General features: G+C 45.6%; 1 protein-coding gene across 3 annotated transcripts in view; it reads right to left on the bottom strand.

The window, feature by feature from the left end:
• Positions 1 to 12894: 12894 nt before the first annotated feature.
• The window catches only part of DEF8 (differentially expressed in FDCP 8 homolog), a 31985-nt gene continuing 18532 nt past the window's right edge, over positions 12895 to 26347 (bottom strand). For all 3 annotated transcript variants that reach the window (XM_030204629.1, XM_030204628.1, XM_030204630.1), the window contains exons 10-12: positions 20510 to 20650; positions 15564 to 15673; positions 12895 to 14530 (exon numbers count right to left, since the gene is read on the bottom strand). In XM_030204629.1, coding sequence (XP_030060489.1) covers positions 14428 to 14530; positions 15564 to 15673; positions 20510 to 20650 — 354 coding nt within the window. In that variant the 3' untranslated portion in view covers positions 12895 to 14427. The remainder of the gene's footprint in view (positions 14531 to 15563; positions 15674 to 20509; positions 20651 to 26347) is intronic.

Raw genomic sequence — 26347 nt, 5'->3', positions numbered from 1 at the left:
AGTTTTGAACCGACTGGAGAGGGGAGAGGTGACTAAGTGGGAGGCCAGCAAGAAGCAGATTGCAGTAGTCTAAACGAGAGGTGACAAGGGTGTGGATGAGGGTTTTGGTAGAGTGCTCGGAAAGAAAGGGGCGGATTTTACGGATGTTGTAAAGAAAGAAACGACAGGTCTTGGCAATCTGCTGGATATGAGCAGAGAAGGAGAGAGAAGAGTCAAAGATGACCCCAAGGTTTCGAGCTGAGGAGACAGGGAGAATGAGAGAGCCATCAACAGAAATAGAAAACGGGGGGAGCGGGGAGGTGGGTTTGGGGGGGAAAATGAGAAGCTCGGTTTTGGTCATATTTAATTTCAGGTGGCGTTGAGACATCCAGACAGCGATGTCAGACAAGCACGCTGAAACTTTGGTTTGGATGCAAGGTGAGATATCAGGGGTAGAAAGGTAGATTTGGGAGTCATCAGCATAGAGATGGTAGGAAAAGCCATGGGATGAGATTAATGAACCAAGGGAAGACGTGTAGATAGAAAAGAGGAGGGGACCAAGAACAGAACCCTGAGGTACGCCAACAGGCAGAGGGATAGAAGTAGAAGAGGATCCACCAGAGTGAACACTAAAGGTGCGGAGGGAGAGGTAGGAAGAGAACCAGGAAAGGACAGAGCCCTGGAATCCAAGTGAGGACAGGGTATCGAGAAGTATGCTGTGATCGACAGTGTCAAACGCAGCGGAAAGATCAAGAAGAATGAGGATGGAATATTGACCTCTGGATTTAGCCAGTAATAGGTCATTGGAGACTTTAGTAAGCGCAGTTTCGGTTGAGTGGAGAGGGCGAAAACCAGATTGTAATGGGTCAAGAATAGCATGTGAGGAGAGAAAATCAAGGCAGCGGCGGTGAACAGCATGCTCAAGTAATTTGGAGAGAAAAGGAAGGAGGGAGATGGGTCGGTAATTAGAGGGACAAGTAGGGTCAAGTGAAGGCTTCTTAAGGAGAGGTGTGACCACAGCATGTTTAAAGGCAGCAGGGACAGTCGCAGTGGAAAGTGAGAGGTTGAGAATGTGACAGATAAAAGGAATAAGAGTAGGAGAGATGGCATTAAGAAGGTGGGTGGGAATGGGATCAGAGGAACAGGTGGTACATTTTGAGGAAGAAAGGAGAAGTGTAGTTTCCTCAATAGTAACTTCAGGAAAGGAGGAAAGGGAATGAGGGGAAGGAGAGAGAGGGGAACGGACTAGTGGAGGGAGAGCTGGTGAGGTAGAGAAAGCAAGGTTTATCTTTTGAACCTTGTTGTGAAAGAATTCAGCAAGGGTCTGAGGAGATAATGAAGGGGGAGTTGGGGGAGGGGGCACCTTGAGGAGAGAGTTCAATGTGGTGAAGAGAAGTCGAGGATTAGAGCCAAGAGAGTTGGTCAGTTGGATATAATAATCCTGTTTGGCACGTAAAAGAGCAGATTGGAAGGAGGTCAGCATGAACTTAAAGTGTAAGAAATCAGCAAGGGCCTGAGATTTCCGCCAGAGGCGTTCGGCAGAGCGGGTACAGGAACGTAGGTAGCGGATATTAGAAGTCAGCCAAGGTTGGGGTTTTGTACGCCTTACAGGGCGGGTCATCAAAGGTGCAAGAGTGTCTAAGGCAGAGGATAGAGTATTGTTGTAAGAAGAAACAGCCTCGTTGACAGACGTGGATGGTGCCACAGTAGAGAGGAGGTTTGAAACATGGGAGGATAGAGATGGGAGACAAAGGAATAGAAGAGTAATGGAGGGCAGTGTAGGTGAGACCCAAAAGTGGTGAGAAAAGAGATGGAAGCTAATAAGAGAATGAAGGAGAAAGAGAGTGGACTTGGGTCCCTAACTCCTCCCCTAAGCATGAGTCCACCCAGGCACCACCCTAACTTCCCCTGAGCATAACCGCCCAGGCACCACCCTAACTCCTTGCCTGAGTATGACTCTGCCCAGGCACCACCCTAACTCCTCCCCTGAGCATAACTCCGCCCAGGCACCACCCTAACTCCTTGCCTGAACATGACTCCACCCAGGCACCACCCTAACTCCTCCCCTGAGCATGCCCAGGCACCACCCTAACTCCTCGCCTGAGTATGACTCTGCCCAGGCACCACCCTAACTCCTCCCCTGAACATGACTCCACCCAGGCACCACCCTAACTCCTCGCCTGAGTATGACTCTGCCCAGGCACCACCCTAACTCCTCCCCTGAACATGACTCCACCCAGGCACCACCCTAACTCCTCTCCTACACAGACTGCTGTAAAAGTACACAGTGGATTGCACTGCACATACTGTTAGACCTAATTGTATAAGAGCCTGTTTTCAGCATTTCAAGTTTATAAAATTACCCCCTATATGCTGAAGGTTTCACATGAAGGTAGAACAGGAGTGCTCTCTAGCACAGCTCCCAAACTCAGTCTAGTATTTAAGCTTTAGTCAAGCAGAAACAAGCACAGGCGTATTCATCCTTATAAATAATTAGTACTGCTCTACCAGTGCAATAAAGGAATTGTTCTTCTGAGAAAAGATCATGATTTACTTATGAGGCAATAGAAAAGAGAATACCAGGATTTAAAACTTATGACAAATCTTTCATCTGCCAAGTCAATAAAACACACAACCACAACTTAAATGTGAGGGACCTCTGATCTTCATTCAGCCTAACCAGCTACGTAACTGTGTCCCCACAGAAGATCAGGAGGGAGAACGTTCTCAGAGAGCAGCTTAGGAGAGCTGTGACACTCGTCCATGACCAGAGACAAACTTACACAACAGCTGTGACATCTATCCAGACCCACAAAGGCTTGTAGGAGACCTGTGCCACCCACCCAGGACCAGAGGCAGTCTTACACGAGATCTAGACAGGCATACAAAAGAGCTGTGCCATCCATCCAGGACCAGATACAGGTTTACAGGAAAGGGGGATGTGGTTACAATCAAAGTGGGTTACATAATCAATACAGGTGCTTATTTTGTACCTGGGGCAATAGAGAGCTAAGTGACTTACCCAGAGTCACAAGGAGCTGCAGTGGAAGCAGGGGGACAGAGGCAGAAGCTGGATGGAATTGGGGAGAGAGAGGGCAAATGCTGGATGCGGGGAGGACAGAGGGGCAGACACTGAATGGAAGTAGGGAGATGAGACGGTGGATGGAAGTGGGGAGGAGAGGGGGGGCAGATGCTGGAAGAAAGTGGGGAGGACAGAGAGGCAAATGCTGGATGGAAGAGGGAGAGAAAGAGGGCAGACACTGGATGAGAGGTGAGACAGTGGATGGAAGTGGGGAGAGACAGGATGGAAGGGGAAAGGGGGAAGGAACTTGATATACCATGGATTACATTTACTATATGCAGGTACATTCTCTTTCCCTAGTGAACTCACAATCTAAGTTTGTACCTGGGGCAATGGAGGGTTAAGTGAAGAGGGCAGATGCTGGATGGAAGAGGGAAGAGACAGGGATAATGCTGGAAGGGGAGAGAAGAGGGCAGATGCTGGATGGAAGGGAGCAGAGAAAGAAAGCAGACTCTGAATGGAAGAGGGTAGAGAGACAGCAGATGTTGGATGGAAGAGTAGAGACAGGACTGATAACTGGAAGGGGGAAGAAAGAGGGCAGATGCTGGACTGGGGGGGAAAAGGACAGAGTTAGTGAGAGACTGGGGAATAAGAGGAAATGGAATATGAGAACCAGGGTGATTGAAAGAGATGGCAAACTGTAGGTAGACACAGTAAAAAGAGGGAAAATAAACTGAATAAAACAAAGGAAAAGGAGGAGAGAAAAATGACAAAATGGACAGGAAATCCCGGCAAGAGAGTTAAGGGGAGACAAGGAAAGCAGAAACCAGAGACTGGGACCAACACAATTGAAAAAAAAGTAAATGGTCACAAAACAAAGATAGAAGAAAGAACATAAAGTAGTGTGGTAGCTGGGGCAGACTTATACGGTCTGTGCCAGAGCCGGTGGTGGGAGGCGGGGCTCGTGGTTGGGAGGCGGGGATAGTGCTGGGCAGACTTCTATGGTCTGTGCCCTGAAAAGGACAGGTACAAATCAAGGTCAGGTATACACAAAAAGTAGCACATATGAGTTTATCTTCTTGGGCAGACTGGATGGACTGTGCAGGTCTTTTTCTGTCGTCATCTACTATGTTACTATGTGTTAATAAATGTTAATAAAAATGGAAATAAGGTGTTATGTTTTTATTGGATTAATTATAATATCTTTGTAAGTAATTTTCAGAGACTAAAACCTCCTTCCTCAGATCAGGACAGGATACCGTAACAGCAGTATTCTGTCCTGACCGGAAGGAGGGTTTGACATCTGAAAGCTAATTGAAAAATGCATTTAGTCCAATAAAATGGTATCATATTTTCTATTTTTTTTGTTTTTGTTACTTTATAATGTAGTGATTGGAATATGCCAGTTTGTGAAACTTACATCTGCTAGAGGCTATGGTTAACGTTCCCCCCTTTTACCCCCTACCGGGGCCTTTCTACTGAATCTTGCTTAGAGAAATTCTCGGTGGAAGTGACTTCTGTGGACTGGAAGCTCTGAGGGGTGGGATGTAACAGCTGGAATCAGTTTCTGCTCTAGTTAATAAATCCAAATAAAACAGAAATGGAAAATAAGGGGATACTTATCACTTGGACTAACTTAATACATTCTTTGATAACACTTTTGGAAGCCAAAGCCTCCTTCCTCAGGCCAGAACAGTACAAGCAAAACATGACAATATCAGAGAATGTAAGTGAAGCATAAAAGCATTCCAATGACAGTCTCAGGGGAAAGGGATGAGCGAAGTGAAAGATGCAATTAAAAGGATAACATTCAGAGAGTGAAAAGTGGATCAAAGTACTAAAAATAGAAAAGACCATAAACACTTCCAGTATTTTCAAAGACAGAGCAAGACTTAACGCTGATCCTCACTACCATCCGGTTCACTCGGATGCAGACTCTCACCACACCCTCTCTGCGCTCATACCATGTGCTCTTAATTCATTCAGCGTTCATCAACTCAGATCCTGCTCCTGCGTTTCCCCGATATTGGTTTTATGACTGCAGCTGAGTTCACAGCCACAAGAGACATTTTGTACTTGTTCCTAGAATTAATGAACCCTTTCCTCTTGTAAATGTAGCTCCAGCGTGTCAGGATTTCTACAGAACTGGGGTGTACAATGGGGCAGAGGGTATGAAGTCATATTGGAACTGAGTAGGTACAGACCCTTCCAGTATTAACAGCTATAACATTTTTTGGAGGGGGTGGGGGGAGACAATGTTCCCTTCGCCTACTACAAACTGCTGCCAAGCCTGATCTTGCTTTTCTAGAAGTGTTGTTTGCCAGTGCTTGTCAGCCTTCTCCTGGAGACACTCCTAGCCAGTTGGGGTTTCAGGATATAAAGGCTACCTGTGGTATGGCATTGTGGCAATCCTGAAAACCCAACTGGCTAGGTGGGCCTCCGGGAGAGGGTTCAGAAGCACTGCTCCGTGATACCATAGGTGTTTCCATTGCCCCAGTCCCTAATTCTGAAGTGTCTGACCCATCAGCGGTGCTTTCTGGTAGCCCTACTACAGACGCCTAAGCGAGTGGATTCTGCTGCAAAAACTAAGAAGCTAGAATTTGGGCTTTGCTAAACTTAACCCCCGGTAAACAAAGGTCATAAGTTACCCACTTATGTCAGTACAGAGTACAATGAAAAAAAAACGCAAGACCACAGAGTGGAAGGACCACAGACCCATTACCAGGCACAATTTTAAACAGCCCCCAGACTTATAAAGGATGAGGTGCTGTACATTAGTACATTAAAGACAATATATGCTGTGGTTTAAATAGCCTAATCAAGTGAGCAGCAGTCATGTTATTGATAGTTAGGCATTAGATTGTGCCTGGATTGGAATAAGGGAGATCTCATAGTAGTATACGATAATAAATACACATGAGATAAATTTGCAAAGATCTCATGCATGAAACTGAATTGGGCTGTGGAGGCCCAAGGCCTGCCCTAGAGGAAAAAGGGTAGATAGCCACCATCCTGAAAGGTAATGGTATTACTTTAATACACTGGTTCCCATAGGTCATTTCAAATTGCTGAGGCAGTTGAATGGGGAGGAGTCAGGGGACCAGAAATGCTGAGGAGAGAGGGAGGCAGTGGTTAGGGCTCCCAGGGGCAGCACAAGCAATGTTCCCTCTAAGTAGAGCACATGAGCGATTTCACATACATTTTAGGAGTGTCGCTCACAGATTTTACAGGGTTTTTTTGTGCTATATACAGAAATGCATTGCTAATAATGGAATTGAAAAATTGTTGCTCACATGAAAAACTTTTTGCACACACCGGGCCAATCCTTAGAGGAAACATTGGTGACACCCTAAAAAAATCCTGCTTTCCTCATTTCATAGCCGGTGGTGGGAGGCAGGGCTGGTGGTTGGGAGGCGGGGATAGCGCTGGGCAGACTTATACGGTCTGTGCCAGAGCTGGTGGTTGGGAGGCAGGGATAGTGCTGGGCAGACTTATACGGTCTGTGCCAGAGCCGGGTGTGGGAGGCGGGGCTGGTGGTTGGGAGGCGGGGATAGTGCTGGGCAGACTTATACGGTCTGTGCCCTGAAAAAGACAGGTACAAATCAAGGTAAGGTATACACAAAAAATGGCACATGTGAGTTTATCTTGTTGGGCAGACTGGGTGGACCGTGCAGGTCTTTTTCTGCCATCATCTACTATGTTACTATGTAACTATCTGCCCGGTGGGGGGGAGCAGCGGGGTGTTCCCCATCCCTCACTCCAATCCTTTCATCACTCTCTCTTGCCCCTTCCCTCAGTTCTGTAGCCTTGGAGCAAAGATAAATCTGTAAAACTCACTCTTGTTCCTGCATCACTGAGGTGACCCCATCACCACTCCTGCAACCCCATAGTGGGATAGAGTCTGACATTCGTATACACCCCCTCCCGGTCCAAAACACAACTCCTACTCCTGAGACAAACCCACAGCACCAGCCCTTCACCAGCAGTGATAGTGCCAGGGCTTTTTTTGAGGGGGGTATGTGGGAGTACTTAGTACCGGCACCTTTTTCATTGTCTGCTAAAATTGACCCATGGTCCCCAAGTTTTAATGAAAGAGCTCAAGCTCAACACACCAATTCTGCCTTGTCATAGATTCTGTGACTGGTTGCAGGGGGCCTGGCTATTGTGGGGTGGGTCCCTCAGTGATCACCCCACCCCTGAAGAATGGCCTGGCATTTGAGTACCAGCACCTTTTTCACTAGAAAAAAAACACACTGGATAGTGCCCAGGTTCAGTTCTGGAACGGTGTTGTGCTGTGGCTGACTTGTGATCATGGGAATTGGAGGAGGTTGATAAGATTTGTGTTTGGTAGTTCAGTAGTCGAAGGCTCAGGATAGGGTGACTAATCCTGGTCACCTCACTCTCGCCCCCTATTCTTGGGGAGGAAAGGAGGCAGATCTGGGCTATGGGAAAACTAGGCATGGAAAGAGAGGAAAGGACCAGTGTGACCAGGCTGCTTATCTGCTGCCTGAGATCCCTAAGGGAAGGGGAGGAAAGAGGCAGAATGGAGCTTATGGGGAAGAAAAAAAACCTCCACCCAGCATGGGCTAGGGGTGAGGTGTCTCTCCCACGGGCCCTGGTTAGGTTATAGGTGGCATTTAAGGCCTTGTTCCAAGATTCTACTTGGTTGTCAAGCGAAAGGCTGTGAGAGTAGAGAAAAGGAGAGGGTTTCTGCAACTGAAGAGGCAGTAAAATTACGAACAGGACATGTCAAGCACAGATTGTTGGGGAGGAGGGAGGTGCAGCTGGGTAGGTATTTCTTTTTTTTTTTTTTTTCAGGTCTTCCTAAACCATCTTTTATTTTTCTTAAATTAAAAAAAAAAAAGCACACAAAAAGTTCCAAACTCATTTGGGTGGATCTGTGTTGATCCCATATTTTTCTTTTAGCAGTTTGAGCTGTTCCTCTTTTTTCTTGGTATCCATTTTCTGGAAAGCCCTGTTTGCATTGTAGTATAAGACAACCAAGTATCTGTTACATACGTTGAATCCTGACAAGTGATCACAAGCATTCTTGGCATCAAAGATATCTTCATGCACCACATAAGCTGTGCCTCTGGTCTCGGCTGGGTAGGTATTTCTAACAGAAATCAGATATGAAAGTGACCGGAGCAAGGGATAGGTGAGGATGCCGATACAGTCGCAGGGCTTGAGAAGGTCCAAAAAGGGGTGAGCTTGTAGTGTTGCAGAGGGAACGTGTTGGGTTCCAGCTGGGAATTTGGATGTGTGTCTACCCAAAATAGACAAATCACCATTGGGCAGACTGCTGTCATTTATGACTTACTATGGAACAAATCAGGAATTGGCAGTAGATTGATTTCCACATTTTGTTTTGTTTCCAGTTTTGACTCCGGTGTAATGTGGATCTAGAAATGGACCCGTGAAAACCAAATCACTGTAAAGCTGTAGCATTTAGCTCATAAACCTTTGGACAGTTGGTTGCCATTTGGTGGTTTAGTTTTTCAATTCAGAAGAATAGTTATGAGTCCGCAATGATCTGCCTCGATCAAAAGTGACTTTTATGTGATGTCCAGGTAAATGTTTCTGCTCTTTTTCTGTTCAGGAGAGACAATTCATTTCCTGATGACATCTAGAGCAGCTCAAAGCTTCCACAGCAGTTTACCTCCTATGGGCAGGAAGGCTTCCTAGTTGCATGTGGAGGTATAAAGGTACTAACTTAAAAAGAAATTGAGACATTAAACAAATCTGTTAGCAGAGGGCCTTGCCCTTCAAGAAGCAATATCTTAACACAGTCTTGTTCCAGCTCAAGAGCTTTGCTGACTTTCAATAAATATTGATTTAGCCGTTTTAATGTCCTACTTGGGGTGTTTCCCTGCAGCACATTGGGACGTGCTCAGCCTACAGAGTTTCCAGGTCCAACCCTGTGCTTTGGAAGATGGGTTTTTTTTTCTCCAATGTATTATATATTGTTTAAGCAAAGGAGAACACAGGATCTGTACAATTTGAGTAGCAGCACATCTCAAGATTTCCCCTTGATATTATGGGGGAGGGAGATTGTGCATTGCATAAACAAAGATGTAGTGATCTCAGAAAAGGTGCTGCTTCTCTGTACAGATTTCGAGGCAGGTCGAAGGCCATCCTTCAAAGTACAGGTGCCCCTCCTGATTTTAGGATGGCAGCGTTTACAGCCGAACTTTTATCCTCTGGCACTTACAGCTGCTTCGAGACTCTCAGCTAATCCTGGCTGACTCTGTGTTTGCTGGTGGGGAGGAAATGAGGACAGGGCTTCCTTACCTCCCCTCCCCAGGGAAAACAAAGTTAGCAATTTGGTGCCACAGACGTGCAAATAGAGAAATCACATCCTACGCAGGTATGTTGCCTTACTTAAATGCAGCGCTTCCCCCCCCTTTTTTAAACATTCATTTACAAAATAGCCTTAGGTGTTGTACTCAGCATCAAATACCTACATTTCTTCAGTAGGGTTATATGTATTTTACAAAGTGTTCAGTGCATATTTTTAAATGGACAAACTTATACGTCCATTTCCCCTATGCAAAGTTATTCTCCTTCCATCCTAGTCTAGGACATTTCTTTCAACTGACAATGAAAAACAAACAACTCCATCTGGCTTCACTGGCCTCCATGAAAACTCCAGTCTGCTGTGCAACCGCTGCATCCCTGGGCACTGGAGGGTTAAACAGTACTGCAGTGGCAATATTACTACTAGATCTACCTCTTAAAAAGACAGTCCAAGAGCTTTTGCACTGAGGTGGAGTGAAAGACGCAGCCCAAACACTGCAGAGACCAACAAAGCACTGAGGGGCAATGCAGAGCGGAACCTGATAAATACGGCTGTTACTGGAAAGTTACCGGCTCAAAAACAGCAACATGCAAATGAGGTACACAGAGCCCCTTTTGTGCATAGATCGCTGTTTGCGACTAGAAGCTGTCAAATGCATTTCACAGCTTACCCCTAGTGCTCCAGTGCACTGCCTCCCACCTGCCCCCTCCCCCCCAAGATCTCTTAAAAACTCCCTTTAGATCCACAGGAGGGCAGAAGCAACGCCACCTCCGTCTTGCCTCTGGGCTCAGCTCCCACCTGGTGCATTGTGGGATGCACTGGGAGGGGGCTAGAGGCAGGGAGCATTGCTCCTGCCCTCCTGCAAATCCAAGGTCCATGGGTATATGTATGTGTGTGGTAACTAGCCGTAACCTACCCGTAACCTCCGATCACAAGGCAAATCCCTCCTCTCAGTACCCTTCTCCACCACCGCCAATTCTAGGCTCCGCCCCTTCTGCCTCGCCTCACCCTATACCTGGAACAGACTCCCTGTGCCCATACGCCAAGCACCCTCACTGTCCATCTTCAAATCTCTACTCAAAACCCACTTCTTCAATGTCGCTTTCGGAACCTAACATTGTACCTAGTAACCTAGACTGTTCCAACTATTGATTGTCTACTCCAATTATTGCTTGTCTGCTCTCCTTGTCCGTCTTGTCCTCTAGATTTTAAGCTCCTTCGAGCAGGGACCGTCATTCTTTGTTTATTGTACAGCGCTGCGTAACCCTAGTAGCGCTCTATAAATGTCAAATAGTAGTAGTAGACCACAATGGAGGGTAGGAGGAAGTCCACTGGATCACCAGTGTTCTTTTGCTTAGGGGGGGTGTTGGGGTTTACAGGGAATATTTAAGAGATCTTTTGTTGGGAGGGGGTCAGGAGGGGAAAGACAGGAAACACAAATAGGCAGCCTTTGCAGCTACCTATTTCCCTCCAGCAGCTCCAGCATGGACATAAAACCTAGATCAGATCTTACGGCTGCTCTGGAGCTGTGCATCGCCTGGCATGCTCATTAGAAGCCTTTAATGTATTACTCAGATGGCTACATGGGGACCTTTGTGCATCTGTGAGTGGAAGGGTGGGGCATCCTGAGGTCACCTACACAAGGAGCTGGAGGTTGAACTTTGGTGTCAGCCCTTAAAGGGGAAGCGCTTTTAGTTGTACACAGCACATCCAGCTGTCAGTCACTATTTTAGAACAAAGTAGGCAGACCAGAGTCCGCTAGCATGGGCAACGTGTGGGTGATGCAGAGCGGGGCACAGACAATCTGTATTGCTCTATGATGAAACCTCACCTTGAGTGCTGTGTGCAATGCTGGTCATCGTATTTCCAAAGAGATGTAGTAGCACGTGAAAAGGTTCAAAGAAAGGTGACCATCTCTTTTCCAAGCCTACTTTAGCCTTTCCTCATATGGGTCAGTTTGGTTATTCTTCTTTGAGCTTTTTAGAATTCTTCTACATCTTTTTTGCGATACGGCAACCAGAACTGAACGTAGTACTCAAGGCGAGGTTGCACCATGGAGCAATACAGAGGCATTATAATATTTTCACAGTCTTATTCACCATCCCTTTTTCTTAATAATTCTTAGCATCCAGTTTGCTTTTTTTGGCAGATTTCAGTGTATTGTCTACAATGACACCTGAGATTTTTCTTGGGTGCCGACGCTCAGGGCGTCTTTATTCCTACACCATGTGGAAAAGTTAATAAAAAGTTAAAAAATAAGGGTCCCCTTCATGAAACTGTTGCTAGTAAAAGCACAACACCGCATTACAATCAATCTCCGAATACCAAAATATAAAGAGCTGTTTACATTTATTAGAGATACTCATTGGTTCCAGTGATACACACAGATTACAAAATAATTTAATAAACTCTGATCTACTTATAAATATTGTTACAATCTTCTTCATGGGATCCCATTTGGAGTATGTGGAACCTCCCTTGCTGGCTCCTTTTCCAGTTCTTTCTGGCCCAGGAAACCAACCAACATTTGGTACCTTCTAGACGGGGCAGCTGGATCCTGCCCGAGGGGCTGTACACAGTCCTGCGCTCATTACGGAGTACACTTCTCATTTAAGCAGAACTACTTCCCATAAAGATATGGCAGAGTGTTAGATTAGGAGGTTCCAAGGCCACTGATAAATTCAATCGATATAGATCTTGCATGGAGTTTACTCATTCGCCCTTTCAGGTGAAAAGCAAATTTAAGCCACAACTACCTCCTTTCACTTAATGGTAGGTACGATGCCCATTACGCCGCGGAGGACATCACATCCCCTGATGGAGGTTCCTTAACGGTACTTAGCACTCAAACATGTACCTGTCACCTAGCATCTTCCGCTATCCATGACTGACAAATCCTCTGTGGACGGCTACACGCAGTGGAATGGTAGATCTTTCACGTACGAGCATCAGTGATCACATGTCTGAGCCAACTGAAGTACATCCTAAAGGATGGTAAGTAACAGCAGCTTCAATCGTAAGCAAAACAATTTCAAAACTCAAAAGTGAAATGAGCAAACTCCTTCAGTGTGGGGTCAACAGAGGTGTTCAGGTTCCTGCAAGAGCTGGAATCTATGGCTTCAATAAAAACCAGGATGCGGGAGGGAGGGAGGGAAGGACTGAAGCGTTTTCAGACAGCACTGCTACTTTCCCCCTCCCTCATTAAAGCCGCAAGGCAGGAAATCTCCCTTCTCAGCTGCTTTTCTATAAATGGGAAAGATTGGGGGGAGGTCTAAATCAAGCGTGGGAACCACAGCTTTCGAGGGCCACAACCCAGTCAGGTTTTCAAGATTTCCACAATCAATACGGAATTGAGATCTATTTGCATAAAATGGAAGCAGTACATGCAAATCAATCTCAAGCACTTTCGTTGTGGAAATCTTGACAACCCAACTGGCTTGTGGCCCTCAAGGACATAGTTGCCCACCCCTGGTCTAAATGGTTGGGGGCACATTTTGAGTGCCACCGCCGCCTCCCCCCACTGCCTACCGCCTCGCCCTCCCCCCACCACCTCGCAAAAACAAATACCTTTGCTGGCGGGGATTGGGGACCCCCCCCCCAAAAAAAAAAAAAAAAAACTAGTGCCCTCCACGCAGTTTCAGTTCAGAATTCCCAGGTGGGTATCCAGTACTTTCACCAGCAGACTGATCCCAGACACCAAATGTCCCCGACAGCTGAGCGGCCTGTGGCCTCGAGCGACTGGCGAAAGGCTCCTTAACTAAAGCTATAAATCCACTTAAGATCTGGTTTAAAATGTTTTCCCCAGTGTATCGAAGGTCCGCTGGAGCGTCGCATACTGCCTTAAAGTCAGCCACGATCAAGCACAAAGCCCCGCTACAGAGATGTGACGTGATTGGGAATAAATTCATTAGCTCCATCCATAATACTGAACAAGAAATAATGTCTTTAAGCGCTAGACTGCAGTGACCCCAGACGCAGCCATCATTACACCAGTAGTGTACGTTGAACATACCATGAGATTCCTATATGTATATATACAGGGATGAGTTGACTTATTTACATACATTAAATGTTAACTAGGGACAGACAGACATGCAAGCAAGCACGTACGTAGGGGAAAGGTTCCAACATGCCTCTTTCAGAGTCACGGCTCCTGAGCCCCTGCCACTGATTCCCTTCAAGTTCAGCACCACCAACACCTCCCCATCTGGGCTGCCAAGCTCTGTTTCCTGCTCCCACAGCCCCTGTTTTGCAGCTTCAGGTGTAAAGAGATCCAGCTACTCCCCAACAGGACCACCCTGCTCTGAAGGAAATATGGGCGTCTTTAGGCAGATCCCAGGTGCTGGCACAGGGCAACAGTGAGAAGCTTCCAGAACTGTACGCTCCTGGTCCCTCGAAGCCTAGAGAACAGCTGAGCACGACGGAGCTTCAGCAAAGGCAGCTCTCGCTTCTCATTGGCAAAGAGGTTGAGGTGGTTTGTGAGGCCCCGATAAATGTGACCCAAGTTAAGAGACACACTGGGATGTGCCGTTAGCGACGGAGTCTACCATGCTTGGATGGTGAATGTAATTAGACTACTTCAATACTACACAGTAAAGGAAGTGATTAATAAACTGATCCAGCCAGGCCTCTTCCCTCTGACATGTAGCACAGGACATGGCCAGCAGGGTCCTGCGGTCCCGTCATCGATGTGGTTGTTTAAAAATGAAAAACAAGAATGCATTTGTGCATGTTTTTGACTTCACAGCCGTTAGCAGCCTGTTGGAAGCAGAGCACCGTTAGCCATCTTCACCTTCACCCCGTTTTTTAGTGCTTCCCACTCTCGCTAGTGATATCCACACACACAACACAGCCCGGCGACACGTCACTCTTGAAAAGGGGTGGGAGGGGGGCTGCACTGCAAGGAAGGATGAGATATTGTACTGTCCAGCCCGTCCACCCCCCTCTTCAAAAAGGTCCTAAACAAATACCGCATCCGTCAAATCCAACCATCCCAGCCCCGACAAGTTCTTTCTGGCAGAACGCGCCGCCGTTTTGACCGAAGCAGTTGCAGAGTGCCATCGCCCGGCATTCTGGCGCCCTGAGAAGGCTGGTGTTGGTCAGTGCTGGAGCCACAGATGCAAGTAACTTACTCCAGGGCATCTGGACTGGGCTCCTGGACCACCGCATGCTTCCTGAGGTTCAGCCGAGCACACTTTGGGCAGGTGGTAGAGTTATCATAGTAGCAGTCCCTGGAGAGAAGAAAAAAAAAATACGAGTGTATAATATTCTCACTCTCCAGTCACTGAAGCCCTGACAGGGGATACTTTGACCTTGCTTTAAAAAGAGAGACCTTCAGTAGGTCACAGGACAAGACAACCCCTTCCGCCAGTCTGCCTGCTCTGGGTCTCCCGTCTGAGTAGCTCTGGCTGATCTTAACAACCAGTCCAACTCACTTCTACTTGTGTTCACGCTTCCTGAAGTGAAAAGATCCCACCCGTGCAGAGATAAAGAGCAGCATGTGCGCCGCATACCATCATATCACCTCCCCCCACCTCCCAAAAGTTCAACATACGTAAATGCTCCCGGGTCACTGCCCTGCTCAGTGATCTTTTTCCAATATTTAAGTAATCCTTTAGAAGACGGGAGCAACACTGGAAAGTTGCACTTCAGCTACGAGCCCAGAAGGGTCTCGGACTGTGTTTCCTCCCTTTTCCCTTGCTTGCACTGGGCCTCGTACGCTCGGAGGGGGGGGGGGGGGGGGGACAGTTTACTGCCAGAGATAATGCACATTAACTACATGTTAAAACTGGCAGGACCCTGTTAAACTCTGGCCCCTGAGGGATGCAAGAATTTTACGGAATTACGAACAGTTTGATCAATGTTAGACCCAAACCTAGTCTTCCATGTGGAACCAAAATCTACCAAGTATTTAAAAAAAAAAACCAACCAACTTTGTGCCTCATATCACTTAGCAAACTCCCTGCCGCTTCTTACTCCTCATTCTCCTCCCCTCCATGTGTACATCTATCAACTTATGCGCACTGATTTTTATCACACAGCACTTTGGTGGGAATGTTCGTGAAGGCCTCTTCCTCCTGCTTAACTATCTCCAGCTGGCGACTGCTTCTGAAATGATGCATTTTTATGTGGTATCCTAAGGAAAAGATCAGTTCCAAGGTATGGAAGAGGTTTTGGCCTAACATTTTTGAGTGGGTAAGAACTGGTTACGTTGCAGGTGGAGAAGCCTCAGATGTCTTGAGGAAGGCGATGACCGGGACGCACCTGTGGAAAACGGCAGAGCAGTCCTGGCATACGGAGGTGTGACTGTCGAAAGGGAAGAGCACGTCGCCTTCCTTACAGAGTTCACACACGAAGCCTTTGGCCTGGCATTTCTGCACACACAAGGAAGGGTTAAAAAACAAACAAACACTACAATATAAGCAAGAACCTCAAAAGAGAATGCCACTACAGACCCACAGGCCTCCGAGCGGGGAGCGGGGGGGGGGGGAGGGGGGGGGCTACAGGATTCCCCTTAAACACCCAAAAGCGTTAACAAAAAAAAAAAATTCAAAAATGTATTCAGCTGTGTTTACAAAACACAGAAAAACACAACCCCCCACCCTTTATGCAGGTCAATTATCAATCATAATTAAGACCCCTCATTCTAATACATTCCTGAGGCAATATTAGCATTTAAAGTCTCCGAGAGTAACGCCCATTGCTGTGAAGGTGCTGGTCTTCCCAGCTTCACACCCATACATGTAAAGCTTGAATACAGCACGGATAACCTTCAATGAGCACAGGGGAGGCTTTTCACATTTGAATAGTTGCCTCTCTGATTTTGGTGGTTATAGGGACTATTGCAAAATCTGGTAACGAGGTGTTGGATTAAATAGTGATCTTGTAGGAATCAAATTTGAAGATAAGGCCTCAAAAAACTTCTAAGATACAAACAATTTCAACTGTTAACATTTTTTTCCTTCCCCCACTCCCCCCCCCCCAAGTATTTAACCATTTCCCTTTTATTTTCTCTTGCTAGCTCAGCATTTCAAGGCGTGAGGTACTGGATTATGCCCAGTGCCATATTGTTCTTAATTAACGCTTACTGTTTTTCCCTTAAGTACCCGTTTTTCTGTGTCTGCTTCCTTTCAGGCGATTTACTGCCCAAAGCAGCTATCCCTCGCACATACGGGTAAGAATAGATGCTGTAGTGTTCTGCTGTTACCATGAATTAGCCCAAGTACTCAGCTTCATAAAAACAAGAAGAAAATTTATAAAAAAAATGGGTGAACACACTAAAGTCATTTCAAACAAAACCTTCTTTCTTAGCCAGCTTGTCGCTTGCTTGCGGAACATACCACGGGAACACAGAACACAGTCTGGAGGTACCTACTACCTTACAAATAAAAAACAATAAGAGAAACCCCTGTCTCCCTGTGTAGTGCTTAGAGTACGTTCTGTCTTCCCAACAGGACCCTATTTGTAACTAGTTGGCCAAAGAAAATTAAAAAAAAAAGACGAGCACACGTCCCTATTTCTTCTCCCACAAGCCTGAGCTGTGTCTCTCCTGCCCCTTTTCCCAACCCTACAGAAGAAAATCCTGGAGAAGGACTGCGATTGACTGGCAAAAGTACATACGAGAATGGAGTGGATATAGCACCGTTCACGGAAGAGAGTGTGTATGAACAACTTGAAAATGTAAAGGTGGACAAAGCCGTGGGACCGGACAGGATCCACCCCAGGATATTGAGGGAGCTCAGAGAGGTTCTAGCAGGTCCTCTTAAAGATTTGTTTAATAAATCCTTGGAGACGGGAGAGGTTCCGAGGGATTGGAGAACGGCGAAGGTGGTCCCTCTTCACAAAAGTGGTGATAGGGAAGAAGCTGGAAACTACAGGCCGGTAAGCCTCACTTCGGTTATTGGAAAAGTAATGGAAGCGATGCTGAAGGAAAGGATAGTGAATTTCCTGGAAGCCAATAAGTTACAAGATCCGAGACAACATGGTTTTACCAAAGGTAAATCATGCCAAACGAATCTCATTGAATTCTTTGACTGGGTGACTGGAGAAATGAATCATGGATGTGCTGTAGACGTAATCTACTTAGATTTCAGCAAAGCTTTTGACACAGTTCCCCACAGGAGGCTCTTGAATAAACTTGACAGGCTGAAGATAGGACCCGACGTGATGAACTGGATTAGGAACTGCTTGATGGACAGATGCCAGAGGGTGGTGGTTAATGGAATTCGCTCGGATGAGGGAAAGGTGAGTAGTGGAGTGCCTCAGGGATTGGTGCTGGGGCTGATTCTGTTCAATTTGTGAGTGACATTGCCGAAGGTTTAGAAAGTAAAGTTTGCCTTTTTGCAGATGATACTAAGATTTGTAACAGAGTGGACACCCAGGAGAGAGTGGAAAACATGAAAAAGGATCTGCAGAAGCTAGAAAAATGGTCTAAGGTTTGGCAATTCAAATTCAATGCGAAGAAATGCAAAGTGATGCACTTAGGGAGTAGAAATCCACGGGAGACGTACGTGCTAGGCGGTGAGAGTCTGATATGTACAGAGGGGGAGAGGGATCTTGGGGGGATAGTATCTGAGGATTTGAAGGCGACGAAACAGTGTGACAAGGCGGTGGCCACAGCTAGAAGGTTGTTAGGCTGTATAGGGAGAGGTGTGACCAGCAGAAGAAAGGAGGTTTTAATGCCCCTGTATAAGTCGTTGGTGAGGCCCCACCTGGAGTATTGTGTTCAGTTTTGGAGGCCGTACCTTGCGAAGGATGTAAAAAGAATTGAAGCGGTGCAAAGAAAAGCTACGAGAATGGTAAGGGATTTGCGTTACAAGACGTATGAGGAGAGACTTGATGACCTGAACATGTATACTCTGGAAGAAAGGAGAAACAGAGGTGATATGATACAGACGTTCAAATATTTGAAAGGTATTAATCCGCAAACAAACTTTTTCCGGAGATGGGAAGGCGGTAGAACTAGAGGGCACGATACGAGATTGAAGGGGGGCAGACTCAAGAAAATTGGCAGGAAGTATTTTTTCACGGAGAGAGTGGTGGATGCTTGGAATGCCCTCCCGCGGGAGGTGGTGGAGATGAAAACTGTAACGGAATTCAAAAATGCATGGGATAAACATAAAGGAATCCTGTACAGAAGGAATGGATCCACAGAAGCTTAGCGGAGATTGGGTGGCAGAGCCAAAGGTGGGAGGCGGGGCTAGTGCTGGGCAGACTTCTACAGTCTGTGCCCTGAATATGACAGATACAAATCAAGGTCAGGTATACACAAAAAGTAGCACATATGAGTTTATCTTGTTAGGCAGACTGGATGGACCGTAGCTAACTTCCAGCAGCGACAACTGCACTCCACTATTTACCCTCCTCCACTGAGAAAAATGGACATTTTACCCTACCCTCTGTTTTCTGTCCAATAACTAATTCCTAATCCACAACAGAACATTGCCTCTTATCCCATTACTTTTCCATTTTCTCAGGGGTCTGTCAACAGTTTTGAAAATCTAGATACAGCTCACCTTTATCCACACCTTCAAAGAAACGGTGAGGCAAGACTTCCCTTGGCTGAATCCAGGCTGCCTCTGTCCCATTAAATCATACTTGTCTGTGTGTTCAGTGATTTTGTACTTTATAATAGTTTCCTCTATTTTGCCCTGCACTGAAGTCAGGTTCAGTGGTCTATAATTTCCTGAAACACTGACTGTAACCCGGATCCCTTTCTGTCCCCCATCGGGCTGCTTCCACGGATTCTTTTCTGCCTAAGTTCAGAGTGTCCCCTGTTGGGCTGCTTCCCCAGATCCCTTTCTGCCTTCAGACTGTCCCCTCGGATCCCTTTCTGCCTTCAGACTATCCCCGTCAGGCTGGTTCCCCGGATCCCTTTCTGCCCTCAGACTGTCCCCTCGGATCCCTTTCTGCCTTCAGACTGTCCCCTCGGATCCCTTTCTGCCTTCAGACTATCCCCGTCAGGCTGGTTCCCCGGATCCCTTTCTGCCCTCAGACTGTCCCCTCGGATCCCTTTCTGCCTTCAGACTATCCCCGTCAGGCTGGTTCCCCGGATCCCTTTCTGCCCTCAGACTGTCCCCTCGGATCCCTTTCTGCCTTCAGACTATCCCCGTCAGGCTGGTTCCCCGGATCCCTTTCTGCCCTCAGACTGTCCCCTCGGATCCCTTTCTGCCTTCAGACTGTCCCCTCGGATCCCTTTCTGCCTTCAGACTATCCCCGTCAGGCTGGTTCCCCGGATCCCTTTCTGCCCTCAGACTGTCCCCTCGGATCCCTTTCTGCCTTCAGACTATCCCCGTCAGGCTGGTTCCCCGGATCCCTTTCTGCCCTCAGACTGTCCCTCTCGGATCCCTTTCTGCCTTCAGACTATCCCCGTCAGGCTGGTTCCCCGGATCCCTTTCTGCCCTCAGACTGTCCCCTCGGATCCCTTTCTGCCTTCAGACTATCCCCGTCAGGCTGGTTCCCCGGATCCCTTTCTGCCCTCAGACTGTCCCCTCGGATCCCTTTCTGCCTTCAGACTGGCCCCGTCAGGCTGGTTCCCCAGATCCCTTTCTGCCTTCAGGCTGACCCCCGTCAGGTTGCTTCTCTGGACCCTTTCTGACCTCGGATTGTACTCAGCCTCAGGTTTCCGACTCCTGGAATGGTCCACGGATGGTTGTTTCATTAGACAAATTATGTAGTCACCTGGGGCACAGCCAAAAACGCATAAACTTCTGGTACCATACTACCTACTTTCCAAATTTATGAACCAGCACTTGTTGATTGTGGTTCTCTGTACCAGGAGTTTTAGCATATTTTTGGAGCCGACGTGGGATCACCGGTAGAGCCTCACCCCAGCAAAGGCCAAATGAAGAGGAAGCCTAGAGAGAAAGATGGGAATGTATGTGGGATAGGTGTGAGTGGAAGTGGGCAGGTGGAGTGGATCCAGAGGGTGGATGGGGGTTGGGGGGAAAACGAAAAGATGTTCGGCAATGCTGAAAGGGAGTAAAGATACTGGTTCGATGCTGTTGTATTGGCCAGGAGGACAAGAGAGGAGAGAGAGAGCAGTGCTGGGCACTGTGGACAAAAGAAGAGGTAGAGGGTGATGCTGTGGCAGAGCCTCACCCATGGGTTGATGTGTATAAGAGAAGATGGCATGATTCAAGATTCACTTTTAAGCCAGGGAATGGGTCTGCTGTTGTTTCTGAGGGCAGAGGAATGGCGGAAACACTCACCTCACAATCCAGCTTGATGTGTTTGGCAAAGGTGGTGTGAATTTCAGTCAGGGAGCAGCCGAGGCGGCCGCTGCTAATGTCGATGAGGTCTTGCAGGGAATACATTTCATCATTTTCCACAAAGTGCTGGCGATCCTGCAACTGTAAGAAAAAAAAAAAAAAGACTGACCTGTCACAGAAAGACCAACTACTGACGTCCAGCCCAGCTCTTCCTCCTCCCACCCCCCCAGAACCAAAGACACCACTCCCCGAGACTGGATGCCAAACCTTGTCCCCAACACAGCAGTCACTAAACCCCTGCCTCTCCACCATGAAAGACATCGGTGACTAAATCCAGACCTGCCCCCCCCCCCCCCCCCCCCCACGAGAGTTCAGTTTCTAAACCCCAGTTCTAGCCTGTAAAAGAATGATCGTCTTTAGTTGCAGCACAGCGTCTCCCTCAGTAGAGAGACAGAGAAAGATATTCCTAATTTATTTATTTCTCTACATCTAGTGATTATTCAAGCTGAGCTACAACATTTAAAAATAATGTAGAACATCTCATAGCATTCAATTACCTTAACTTTTCCTAAACTCTTTCTTACCCCTACAACTCACTGCCCACACCTGTCAAACAGAAGGATGAGAAACCAAAGCCACCATTTAACCACAGCAAAAAGAAATAGATAAAAAGTAAAAATAAAGATTCTCCCCCTCACATAACCTCCAAAGCAGCAACAAGTCTTTCCTCTGTGGATTAAAAACTAACATAAAATGCTTGTTCAATTAAAAGGCCTTGTGGTTACCATCTTAAACCACCTTAACTGGGCAGACTGGCTGGGCCACAATGATCTTTGTCCGTAGGAATCCCATTCCATGGCCACAATAAATTTAAATCAGCAGAACTGCCCTAGCAAATAGAGGCAAGTAGCAGGACATTGTTCACAGCACACAGACTCCTACGTTGGCTCTCCTTGGACTCCAGCCGCAAGGGAGGAAGTAATGCAGATGTAGCCCTCCGAAGGGGCACCGTCTGCCAATGGGTTAAAGCCAGGGTATGTGGAATATGATCTTAATCTCCCAAATTGACTGCTAACTCACCATAAAACTTGCACTGTGAAGTTCATAAGTTGTAGCGTGTGCTTGGAAATTCCTTTTTATCAAGCCTATCGTACCCAATACAATGGGAAACACTTCTGTATCTTTCTGCCACACTGACCGTATTTATATTTAAGGATCTTCTGCCTTTTCACCCAATTCACGGAATAAAATCGCTTGGAATTAACCCCTCTATAATTCAATGCATTTCAGGTGTTTTTTTTTTCTTCCTCCTCTACCACGATATCTGGTTGTCATTGGAATATGCCAGCTGATCAAAACCTCTTCGCTTTCTCTTAGGATCGTGATTTATTTATTGCATTTGTATCCCACATTTTCCCATCTATTTGCAGGCTCAATGTGGCTTAGAGTTTTGTTATGACAGTCATTACATGATATCAAGATACAATTAGTAATGTACAAAGAATAAGTAAGGGAAGACAGAAGGAAGGTGTTATGGAGGATGGCATGGAAGGTGGACTTTAATAACTGGGTGGATTGGTGAGGTGGTTTTGTGAGGCTATGGGTTCTCTTTGTAGGCCTTGTTGAAGAGGTGTGTCTTCAATGATTTGCGGAAGTTAGTTATTTCGGTCAATAGCTTTCAGGGATGTGGGTAATGCATTCCACAACTACGTGCTCATGAAAGAGAAGGTGGTGGCGTGTATCAGCTTGTATTTTAGTCCTTTACAGCTGGAAGTGCAGATTGAGAAATTTGTCTGATGATCTTATGGCATTTCTGGGAGGCAAGACCACGAGGTTTAGCATGTAGATTGGGGCGTCTGCGTGAATGATTTTGGGTACAATTGTGATCCCTTTTCAAGCTCTTGCTTAGAGAATTTACATAGGTCTGTTTTTCCAGATTTTTCTATGCTTGCTGTGAATAGTTTCACCCGTAATTTGCAACTACCAAGCTCGTATCCTTGTATTCAATTCATCTCTCCAGATGTTCACGTGTCCAGGTTTAATCAATGTATGGTTTCTGGCATAACACTTTCTATTTCCCACGTATTTTTCCTTGTTTGCTGATCTAAATTCTTTAAAGGGTTTCTCTAGTATTGCAAATTCAGCTGTTTCCTTCCCTTCGTGCAATGCTGGATTCTCACTCATTTCAATACTTTTTCCATACTTGGATTTGTTGAAGCTGTTAAGTAGGCCTTGAGGCCTATGACAACTCTATGTATAATCTCTGTCTTTCTCCCCCCCCCCGTTCCCCATTTCCCAACCTCAAGGTCTATTCCTCTTTCAGTATGAGGAATACAGTCTCAGCATACACCAATTCGTATAAATGACTTTATGGGCCTAGAGGAGGTTCTTTAAAACACACATCCAAAGCTGTAAGAGAATTGAGCCAACACACATTCTTTGCTGATTTTTTTTCTCTCAACCATTTGTGCTGGACTGTAGCTCCTTCCTGTTCAAATTCCTTTATGTCAAAGTCATCGGAGATGTTTTCAGTTTTGCTTAATTTTTTCCCAAAGGAATGTTGCCTTAGCACATTTAACCAGGCCAAAAGTCATTTTGATGTCATCTAGTACATAAGCACTGCCACGCTGGGAAAAGACCAAAGGTCCATCAAGCCCAGCACTCTGTCTCCGACAGCGGCCAATCCAGGCCCCAAGAACCTGGCAAAAACCCAAAATTTAACGACGATCAATGGTTTTCCCCACATGGAGTTCTCCCACTAATTGGTGATCACAGGAACTATAAAGCTTCAGGTTATTTACAAAGAGTAAGCGGGATACAACCTCTGGATTGTTACCATCTTTAACATTAAGACTAAATCTGAAAGCCCAAGGAGTTAAACAAGAGTACTCAATGGGCAACAGTGGTGACAAGGAGTCTCCTCTGGTTCTTGAGGTCAGGAATCACAAACTGTCCATATTCATACTTCAGATGGAGAGTGATCTGCCACATTTTCGTGGTATACTTGATGTACTCGATCAATCTAGTATTAGTTTAATATATTTCAAGGCACTTCATTATCCAGGAATCTGAAGGCTATTGAAGACTTTGTTATGGTCAATCCATGCTATACCCAAGATAGCTTCTTTTCTTAGCACTGTCCATGATGGCTTTACTTATTTCGTTTTACTGGTCTTTGGTTGTATATATTCCTCTTATCGGTAATGCTGCTTGTAATCCGCCAACTCCCATACATAGGTTCAAAGCAGATCAGATTCAGAAAAAAGATCAATATAAAAATACAGAAATAATAAAGGAATTTTTTTAACAAATAGGCCTTTCAGTTGTTGCCATGATGTTATACGATTATATTGACTATCGGCATCTATTGCAGTGAATGGCTTAGAGATTGTAGGTATAATTGTTGGGAACGTTACTTAGATGTCCTTTTGGAAGAAGTCGTGTTCTTGTTATTAGCCACTGTGGGATTAAGTTTGGTTGTTTGGTGGATTACTATTTGAGCCAAAATTGGTGATTCCATCTGGGTTAACTTTTACTTAGCAGGTGTTGGCTCTGAGGCTTTGACTCCAATCAATGAGCAACGCGACCGTTTCCAAGCTAAGTAAACGTTTATACTACAGACTGGGCAATCGCTCTAGTACAGAACATTTGTTTTGATATCAAGAGAAGGAAGGCTTTTTATGCTGAATGTAGCCTAAAATTAGGCATTATAGCTTTTTAAGGGTTTTATCCCCCAAAACTGAGGCGTTTTCTTTCCTGACCTGTGGGTTTAAGTCACCATTTTCCTTCTTTGATATATATTTTTGATAATTAAATTTTGTTAGAGTAGTTGGTTCTGTGCTACCATCCGCCAGGACAGATGAACAAATGTTTACAGAAATTAGGAAAGCTGGAAAATTGGGCCACAGTATAATAATGGGCGATTTCAATTACCCCAATATTGATTGGATAAATGCAACATCAGGAAGTAATAGAGAGGAAAAAATTCCTAGATGTAATAAATGATTGCTTATTGGAGCAACCGGTCCAAGAACCGACAAGAGGGGAGCTATTTTAGATCTAGTCCTTAGTGGGCATAATACAAGAGATAACAGTTGGGTCCGCTGGGAAACAGTGATCGTAATGATCAAATTTGAACTAATAAGAAGTCACTAAGGAAATCTACTGTAGTAACATTTAATTTTCGAAAGGGCAACTACGAGAAGCTGAAAGAACTAAGTTAGGACTTTAAATCAGCCATGGATGTTATTTAAAAATACCATTATGGAAGCCCAGATCAGATATATTCCACATAATAACAAAGGAGGAAAGAAGAGCAAATGACAGCCAGCATGGTTAAAAGGTGAAGTGAAAGAGGCTATTAGAGCAAAAGAACATCCTTCAAAGAACAGAAAAAGACAAATGGAGAAAATAAGAAGCAACATAAGAACTGGCAAACTAGATGCACAGCATCGATAAAGAAGGTTAAAAGAATATGAAAAGAAAAATTGCCACAGAGGCAAAAACTCACAGTAACAATTTTTTTCAGCTACATCAGAAGCAGAAAGCCTGAGGGAATCCATGGGACTGTTAGATCATCAAGGACCACTCAGGGAGGACAAGACCATAGCGGAGAGACTGAATAAATTCTTTGCTTCAGTCTTTATGGAAGAAGATATAAGAGATCTACCTGGTCCAGAAATGGTTTTGAAGGGTGATGATGCGGAAGAACTGAAAGAAATCCCAGTGAACCTGGAATATGTACCGAGTCAAAATTGACAAGTTAAGGAGTGATAAATCACCTGGACCAGATGATATACATCTTAGGGTACTGAAAGACCCCAAACATGAAATTGCTGATCTGCAGTGAGTGATCTGTAATCTGTCATGAAAATCATCTGTAGATCTGGAGAGTGGCCAATGTAACGCCAATTTTTACAAAGGGTTCCAGGGTGATCATCGGGGAAATTACAGACCGGTAAGCCCGACTTCAGTGCCTGGCAAAATAAAGGAAACTATTATAAAGAATAAAAATTACACAGACTAACAAGGTTTAATTGGACAGAGTCAGCATGGATTCAGGCAAGGGAAGTCTTGCCTCACCATCCGATTCATTTCTTTGAAGGAATGAGTAAACATGTGAATAAAGGTGAGCCAGTTGATGTATCTAGATTTTCAGAAAGCTTTTGATAAAGCTCTTCACAAGAGACTCCTGAGAAATTAAAGAAGTCTTGGGAGGCAAATGTTCTTTTGTGGATTAGGAATTGGTTATTGGACAGAAAACAGGGTAGGGCTGAATAACCATTTTTATCAATGGATGAGGGTGAATATTGGCGTTCCCCAGGGATCTGTACTGAGACCGGTGCTATTTATAAATGATCAGGCAATTGGAACGACAAGGAAGGTATTTAAATTTGCAGATGACACAAATGTATTCAAAATTGTCAACACAAGTGGACTATGAAAAATTGCAGGAAGATCTTAAGACATTGGAAGTCTGGGCATCCAAATGGCTGATGAAATGTAATGTGGACAAATACAAAGTGATACACATTGGGAAGAATAATCCAAATTATAGATACCTGATGCTAGGGTCCACCTTGGGGGTCAGCATTCAATAAAAGGATCTGGGTGTCATTGTAGACAATACACTAAAATCTTCTGCCCAGTGTGCGGCAGCGGCCATAAAAGCAAACAGAATGCTAGAAATTATTAGGTAAGGGATGCAAAATAAGACCAAGAATATTATAATGCCTCTGTATCGCTCCATGGTGAGACCGCACCTTGAATATTGTGTACAGTTCTGGTTACCATATCTCAAAAAAGATATAGCGGAATTAGAAAAGGTTCAAAGTAGAG

Source organism: Microcaecilia unicolor, chromosome 5, assembly GCF_901765095.1.
Source record: "Microcaecilia unicolor chromosome 5, aMicUni1.1, whole genome shotgun sequence".
Classification (NCBI taxonomy): domain Eukaryota; kingdom Metazoa; phylum Chordata; class Amphibia; order Gymnophiona; family Siphonopidae; genus Microcaecilia; species Microcaecilia unicolor.
The sequence above is the reverse complement of the archived record's forward strand: the minus strand, read 5'-3'. Positions and strand labels throughout refer to the sequence as shown.